Raw genomic sequence first — 7,866 nt, forward strand, 5'->3', positions numbered from 1 at the left:
CAACTCCCCGGAGCTCACTAGGTCAGCCAAAGGATCTGCGCCAGGGACACCCTCAGCGAACTGCGGTCCGGTCCCCCTTCCCCTGAGTCTGCACAACTGGGGTAACAGGTGTGGAGGGGCGGGGAGCTCTGGGGCTCCACTAGATGGCACCTCCTTGCCCTCCAGCAGGTCCCTGGGGTCGCCCGGGCCACTCCTACCCCCATTCCAAGGCAGAGGTCCAGAGTGCCTGGGGGTCGAAGCGACGTCCATAGGTGGAAGGTCGGTCCTGTCGAGGCCGAGGCCCTGGAGGCAGTTCCGGGCCGCAGGGGTGGCCGCGTCCCATCCTGGGAGCAGGGGCCCTGAGTCACACCGCGGCGTGGCCCAGGCGGTGCTGGCCGGTGGCCTGCCGCCTCCAGGCGGCCTGTCCCTCTCCCTGGGCCGGGCGTGGGGCGGGGCGGGCGGGGCGGGAAGGGGTCGTGCGTGGGCCCTGGTGGCTCCGGCAGGGCTCTCCTGGGCGCGGTGCCTACGGGCCGTCGCCAGCCCCGGCGCCCAGGGCCGCGGCCCGCTGCTCAGCCGCCTGCTCCCGCGGCGGCTCGGGCTCGGGCGGACCCCGCTGGGCCGCGGCCTCGGCCTCGGCCTCGCGCTCGCGGGCTGCCTCCGCGCCGTCGGGGGCGGCCTCCCGGGGCCGTTTGGCGGCGTCCTCGGGCGCGCAGGCCGCGCTCCTCTTGGGCGGCCCGGGCTGCGGGCCCTGCGGCTCCTCGGCGTCGCCGTCGGCGGGCTCGGGCGGCTCGGCCTGCGGCGCGGCGGCCTTGACCATGGGGTCGTGCTCGATCTCCCAGAGCCCCTCGCTGAAGCCGCGCCGCTTGTTGGGCTTGCCGAACTTCTCCTTGGACTCCTCGTACGGGAACAGGTGCTTGGGGCCCAGGAAGGCCGTCTCGTGGGTCCCGAAGAAGAACACCTGGTACCGGTTGGGTTCGGCCATCTGCTCCACGCGGGCCGGCCAGTGGGCGTAGCCCTTCAGCTTGGCGAACACCAGGTCCCCGGTCTTGAACTTGCGCCCGCTGTAGCTCGACATGGCGGGCGGGCGCGGCGGCACCGGCTGGGCGACGCGGCAGGTGCGCTGCGCGGCGGCCTCTGAGCCCGCGCGACAGCTCGAGGGCGCCGCAACGCCCGGTCGCAGGGTTCTGCCGCCGAGTGGGCATTGTCTCCGAGATCCAGGGACAGTTGGCCCAGCTGGGACGCCGTGGTCGCCAGGACCGGTTGTGCGCAGGCCCCTGCACTGTGACCGCTGTGACCGTCGCCGAGCCCGCTGTGCCCCCGAGGGGCCTGCAAAGCCAGCGCGGGAGCCACGTGGAGAGAAAGCAGTGACACGTGGGCACATATTTCCATGAATCTTGCAACTGCGTAGGGGGAACTTGCGGGGTCCCGGTGGGCACCTCTCTGTGTCCCACAGAGAACAGGAGCTGCGACGCGATGTCCCTCTGGGTCAGTGGTTTCAACCGTCTTGCGACTTCCTTGGGGACCAGTGCAGGAGGCCTGCAGTGAGGCTCAAGAACAGGGTGGAAGTCTGACCAAGGGATGGACCCGCAGTGCCGTTAGGGAGTCTGGCGGGGAGCATCACTTGGTGACCAAACTGTAAACATTGACATGTTTTCAGGGTCACCCAATGTATACAGCAAAGCCATGATGGTGGCAACCCGGAGTGACCAAGATTTCCTACATTACCTGGAAACGTCCTGTCTTCCACAAACGTCAGCACGTGGCTGTGTGGCTGGGACCGGGCCTTGCAAACTGCCTGCCACGGAGGGACACTAGGCTCCAGGTGCCTGCATTAGGCAGAGGTCTGCTCCTAGCAAACCTGCCAGTAGCCAGGGCTTCCTCCAGGCTGCAACTGAAAAGGCACCATCTCAGTTGAGAAGCCATTTTAAGAAAATTTTCTCAAGATTCAGGTGTATTATAACTGACGTGAATGAGAGTTTTGGTGCCACTGAAGTTCTGGTACACCTTTCCACTTTTTTTTTTTTTTTTTTTAGTTTTGAGTTTTGAATTTTGTTCTACCTACTGTGAGCGTGCTTTCTGACAACTAGCCAAATGTTTCCTAACAGTGCTCTTGGCTCTTGTGCTGGCTTTTATGAGAAAGACCTTTGGATACTAATCCTGTGTTTAACTGGACAGATATCTTTTTTCTAGTGTCACTAGTGGAGTGTTAGAATCATTCACCCATTTTGGTGCAACTCAAAATTGGTTTGGGTTTGCTAGGTTGGATCAGCCACTTATTTCACCTTTGGATAGGAGAGACCTGCTGTGGGCAAAGGGAGATAAGTTGTCCTCACAGGTGGGACAAATGGGACCTCCTTTGCTGATTCCAAACAATTTGTTTTAGCTTTTCTGCTAAGTCATCTTTTTAGAATGTCTTATCTGCCCCACACGTGTGTATAGCTCTAGTAAATAAGTAACATTCACAATGAACCAACAACTTCTTCTCAGATCCACAGTCCCCTACAAATTAGGACACATGTCCTCCTCTGAATTTCATTTGGAAAGTGCTAGAAAACTATACATGCTTAATGGCTGTAGAAGATGTGTGATCATGGGCAGCTAAGGAGCCCACAGAAGGAAGGAATTTGGAATTTGTGTAAGAGGAAATTTTGCTAAGTGGTGTTTTGTTTGTTGGTTCTCAGGTTCTGAATGTGCTGCACCATTGCACAGAGCATTGCGTGAAGGTCTTGCAGGTGGGAAGGAGTCCCGCTAGACACTTTGTCCAGGAGTGGCATATAGTTATGTCATTAGCTCAGTCTGAGGAAGGACCAGACCTGAGACCCACTGCTGCAGATGAGTGTGATGCCAGGCAAACCAACAGCAGCACCAGAGCAAGCCACATGTCCAGGTGGGTGTTCGGACCACAGGGGTAAGCAGCCAGGAGGGTTTTAACTGCGCTGCAGCTCTGAGGGCTAGAACAAGTGACCCAAAGCTACCTGAAACTAAGTGAAAGTACTGTAGGAGACAAAGGCAGGAAGGTCTAGTCAGGAATGGTCCAGCTCTACAGAGCGCCATGTGATTCTCTTAGTCCAGGAGCGTCATTCCCCAGGTAGATCTTGCACCTCGTGTCTAAGACACAGCATGGGGCTAAAAGGCTGGCAGGAAAGATGTCTACCTTTGCAGCATTTAAAATCTAATTCAGAAGCTGAAGCACCAGAAAGTTCATTACAGGGCAATGCAAACTAGTCTTCAAATGCTAAATGATACGTCCTTTATAAACACGGGGAATTCCAGCAGGCGAGTGGCTCTTAGGGCAGACTTAAGGAAGCTGTGGTAGAAGATACTGTGGAGAGAACTCTGGCAGCCTTCACTTGTTTACCTGCCTTTTAAAGCTGAGAGTAAATATAATCTTTCAGATTATATTTGCTGCATGATGTTGAGATGCTTAAAGTAATACTTAGATCTCTTTCGGGATGGTTACACATATTAATGGCATCATGGGCAGGAAAGTTCAGACAGTGGGCAGGATGGTTTATGATGTACTAATGACTGTTAAGTAGAATTTTATTAAAGATAGGACTAGTCTATTATTATCTTTTGGCTAAATGAGAGAAAAGCTATATCGAAAGGAGTAGAATCATGAATAAGGGCATTGAAAAATGAAGAAGTGACCCTGACCAGACAGATTACATATTACACACAAAGGTACACACCCAGCCCTTCTTCTGGATGATACAGACCTAAAATTTCTTGTTACTTAGAAATGTGATTTTGAAAAGTATGTTCTTCAGTTTAACTTCTCGGCTCATGGTAACTTATTTCAGGAAGGGGGAAACAGGAGGAAGGTTGAGTCATGAGAATAGGAAAGCAGTTATTGGGTTGGATCTGGAATGTTCTCAGAAAGCTCATGGTTGGAATGCCTGGCTCCCCATGCAGCAGTGTTCAGAGGTGGAATTTTTAGGCAACAGTTGGGTCACGAGGACTCTGAGCTCATCAGTGGATTAGTCCACTGATAGCTGGATGGACCACTGGGGGTGGGACCAAGTTGGAGTAAGCACGTCTCTGGGGCCCACCTGGGAGTGTCCATGTTCTCCCTGGCCAGTTCCCCACCATGAGCAGAGCAGCCTTCCTCTGCCACCTTCCACCATAATGTTCTTCCTCACTCAGGCCTAGAGCAGTGGAGCCCTTATCATGGGCTGAGGACTCTGGAACTGTGAGCCAAAATGAGTCTCTCCTCCTCTAAGTTGTTCTTGTCAGTGTTTTGATTACAGTGACAAAAAGCCAGCTAACATGTGCATGGTTAGTTCAAAACAAAGTCCCCATGAACAATTACAGTGACTAACTTTTAAGAACCAGATCTCCATGAGCCCACATGCTTTTAATAGGTCAGGATGTCTCAAAAATCCAGTGTACCGAGTGCACCTGTTTGCAAAGATGACAGTTTGAGCAGCCTCGTACCTATCAAAACAACACCTGGGAGACCAAAACATAACACTTTCCAGTTTCTTTTCTGGAAAACTAATGATGGGATTTAAAAGCTGCTTGGCAACAATTGTGAAACATGGGCAGTAAAACAATATAATTACACAAGAGAGTAAATAGGTATCTAATTGATATTTTCTTGTTTACTTTTAAATTCAATTAGTTTGCTTTAAACTATAATTTAAAAGAAATGTAATTATTTTCTATGTGCTTTTGTCTTCATTAAAAATATTAACTGCCTCTGGGTTACAGTAGAAGTGTTTTCACATTGGTTGATATTTGCAATCAAGGCTGTACTCTTTCAGAATGTTCTAGGAGATATAATTATGCAGAAAACAAGCTCGGCTCCCATCATGGGCAGAAAATCCACCTTTTTCTTTTTTTTTTTCTTTCTTTTTCTATTTTGGTTTTGGAGATTGAACCCAGGGTATTTTACTACTGAGTTACATCCCCAGCCATTTTTCATTTTGTATTTTGAAAAGGGTTTTGATAATTTGTTGAAGCTGGCCTCGAACATCTGATCCTCAGCCTCCTGAGTCACTGAGATTACAGTGGTGTGAGCCACCAGACTGGCCCCAATTTTCTGTTTTTGAAAATTCACAGAAAGATGGGCACAGTGGCATATGCCTGTGATACCAGAGGCTTGGGAGGCTGAGGTAGGAGGATCTTGAGTTCAAAGCTAGTCTCAGCAAAAGCGAGGTGCTAAGCAACTCAGTGAGACCCTGTCTCTAAATAAAATGCAGAATAGGTCTGGGGAATCTGGCTTAGTGGTTGAGTGCCCTGAGTTTAATCCTGTGTAACAAAACAACAAACAAAAAAAATTCACAGCAAGTCTACTACCCCTATATTTTGTCAAATCTACATGTTATCAGTGTCCACTTAGTCTGATTTTTAAAGCCGCAGGGATTTCTGTAATCCAAGGGAGCTACTAGAGAGAAGTTTGGTATCAGTGGGGATGTCCTGAAGCTCTGGGGTAATTTAAAGATGTTCCCTAGGAGGTACACCATCATCCATTTGAATAGTGGGTCAGATCTGTAGCTGACCTGATAATGGAGTCTGGGGAGGGAGAGACGAGGGTGCAGTTTTTCTAAGTATCTATGTGTGCTAGCAATTTGGTCTCATTGGCTTGCTATAAATGCTATGAATGGTGTACAAGAGGGAAAATTATAGGGATCAATATTGTTTGCCATACCACTGATTCAGTAGCCAAGGAAGGAAATTGTTTTAACTCTGAAATGAATGACAACAAATTTGTTGTGGCTGGCAACAAAAAATTATATTTTATTTACTAACTTGGGCATTAAAAGATTTAAAATTCATACTGACTCTTTGGGGAAAAGTTTATAAATAAAATGTTTCAATAATGTGAATAGTTTTCCTAAACTTGCATGACAATGTATATGCAGGCCCCGCCACAGGAAAATGTGAGTTATTATATATATAATTAGCGACATTTAAACAAATAGAAATTACTAATGCTGGTGAGTAATCACTGGGGATCAGGTGCGTATAACAAGGTGGATTTACATAGTAATTACACAATTAGATGGCCGTGCCCAAGGTCTGCAAAATTTTTGAAGTACAATTCAGTGATTTGAATATACTTACAATTGTAAGTTGAATAAAAGTATTAGACAAAATATATAGCACTGGTGACTTACAAGCCTGCATGCAACCTAATTCTTTACCTCCAAGGCTGTTGCAAGGAAACTGGGCAGCCATGTCACCACTGCACTAGGGACCTGTGTGGTACCCAGTTGCCGTTGGCCATTAGCTCTATTTAGTTAAAGGGCAAATCCCTTTTCTTTTCTCCTTCTTTCTTTCTTTCTTTCTTTTTTTTCATTTCGTGATCCATATTTTCTCTTGTTACTATTTTTTTAAATGTTTTTTCACAAATTGTTTCTTCTGGCTCTGAATTTTATCATAAGCATAATATTTTAAACATGTAGAAAACAGTCTGGGAAGACATGATAACAGCAAGGCCGTGTGTGAGAGCAAATCTGGAACCCAGACCTACAATTTCCATCTCGTGTTTCTTACCATTACACTAAGGAGTCATATATAAGTGCTTAAAATGACCAAAGTTTTCAGCGGCTCACACTAAGGTTTTGATGATATAACCTCATCAGCCTCTTACTGATTTTCTTACATAGTTTGGAGCTTTCAAAATAATTACCAAATTATTAAGCTTCAGAAATAGGTAATCTGTACTGTTCCCACTTAAAGAAGTCATCAACAATGTGCATGCTAATGAACAGGATGGGATTTTTAATGAAAAGGTCTAACTTTGAATTAATGAAAATGGCATTTTGAGGGTGGACAGTAATTTTGATTAATCAAGCTTTTCCTATTTCATTATTGGAATATGCCTTTAACTCTTCAGGTAATTTTCATTCAAGGATCTCTGTACCTGTTGGTAGTCATCTTTTAGTCCTCACCTCAGAATCAATGAGATGACAGCTTGCTCTTTTTAAACATGGTGAATGAAATATTTACCCTCCAAAACAGTTGTGGCTCTTCTGTGCTAGGAAACGTATTTATTTGTCAAAGTAAATAAAGGCTCTAAGGAGGCTGGTGCTTTTGTATATCTCAAAAACTCATGAGGCATGGACCAGAGATCACGTACAAGAAGACGCAAGTGGTGGAAACTCAGGGACTTTGCTGAGCCAGCCTGAGCTGGCTGTGGGTCCCCCCACTCATGCCTCTCAGGGGCAGAGTGTCCTCGTTCCAAGGATGGAGGTAGGACATACTTCTCAGTGCCTGGGTGAGGTGTCCCAGGAAACCCAGAGGGCAGCTTTTCCAACAGCGTCCTTACCACTTGCTCCTTTGGTCATTTTTCATGATGAAAAACCTTCTTGGAAAAAGAACATTTTTTTTTACTTATCAAATTTAAATATAGAAGTAAATTATTTAAGATTGAGTCTTACAGTCTTTGCTTTTCAAAGTCAGAGCGAAGTCCCATCCTCTATTGCTTGTCAGTGTCTACCCTAATGAGAATATGTCATACGAATAAAACTGTAACAGAGCTGCTAATTTTAACTGCCCTTTTAAAGCACAGATTATATCCTGTATACTTGCATAAGATTTTATATCTACTTTCTCAATTAGTTTCTAAGACACTTTGCTACACTACCTTGCCCTTCCCCCCTTGACAGCCCATTTATTTACTCTTAAGCATAATCACTGGTGAAGTAAGACCTATAGCCAACCACAGGAGCTGGTTCAGAGAAGAACGAAGCAGATGCAGAAAACTCAGTCTGCAGGACAGGGTCACTGTGAGGCCATGCAGGTGACGTGGGGAAAGCCACCATCCCCCTAGAGCAGCCTGAGTTCCCCGAGTTGTTCCAGTGACAGCGTAAGTTTAGCTCAATGCAAGGCCTGCTTACATTGAAAACCGATGGTCTGAAGGTGTCTAGTGAGCCTGGT

At 47.5% G+C, this 7,866-nt stretch overlaps 1 protein-coding gene across 1 annotated transcript; it reads right to left on the minus strand.

Moving 5' to 3' along the window:
- Positions 1-502: 502 nt before the first annotated feature.
- Hdgfl1 (HDGF like 1) lies at positions 503-1,054 on the minus strand. Its single transcript, XM_046452397.1, has one exon. It carries the CDS (start codon positions 1,052-1,054, stop codon positions 503-505), a length of 552 nt encoding a protein of 183 aa, XP_046308353.1.
- Between the last annotated feature and the right edge of the window lie 6,812 nt (positions 1,055-7,866).

This window comes from Marmota monax, unplaced genomic scaffold (genome assembly GCF_021218885.2).
Source record: "Marmota monax isolate L192 unplaced genomic scaffold, Marmota_monax_Labrador192_F-V1.1 WCK01_AAM20220418_F8-fsc00141, whole genome shotgun sequence".
NCBI lineage: Eukaryota > Metazoa > Chordata > Mammalia > Rodentia > Sciuridae > Marmota > Marmota monax.

Coding starts and splice junctions, on each gene's coding strand:
- Hdgfl1 (XM_046452397.1), bottom strand. CDS start 1,054: ATGTCGAGCTACAGCGGGCGCAAGTTCAAGACCGGGGACCTGGTGTTC.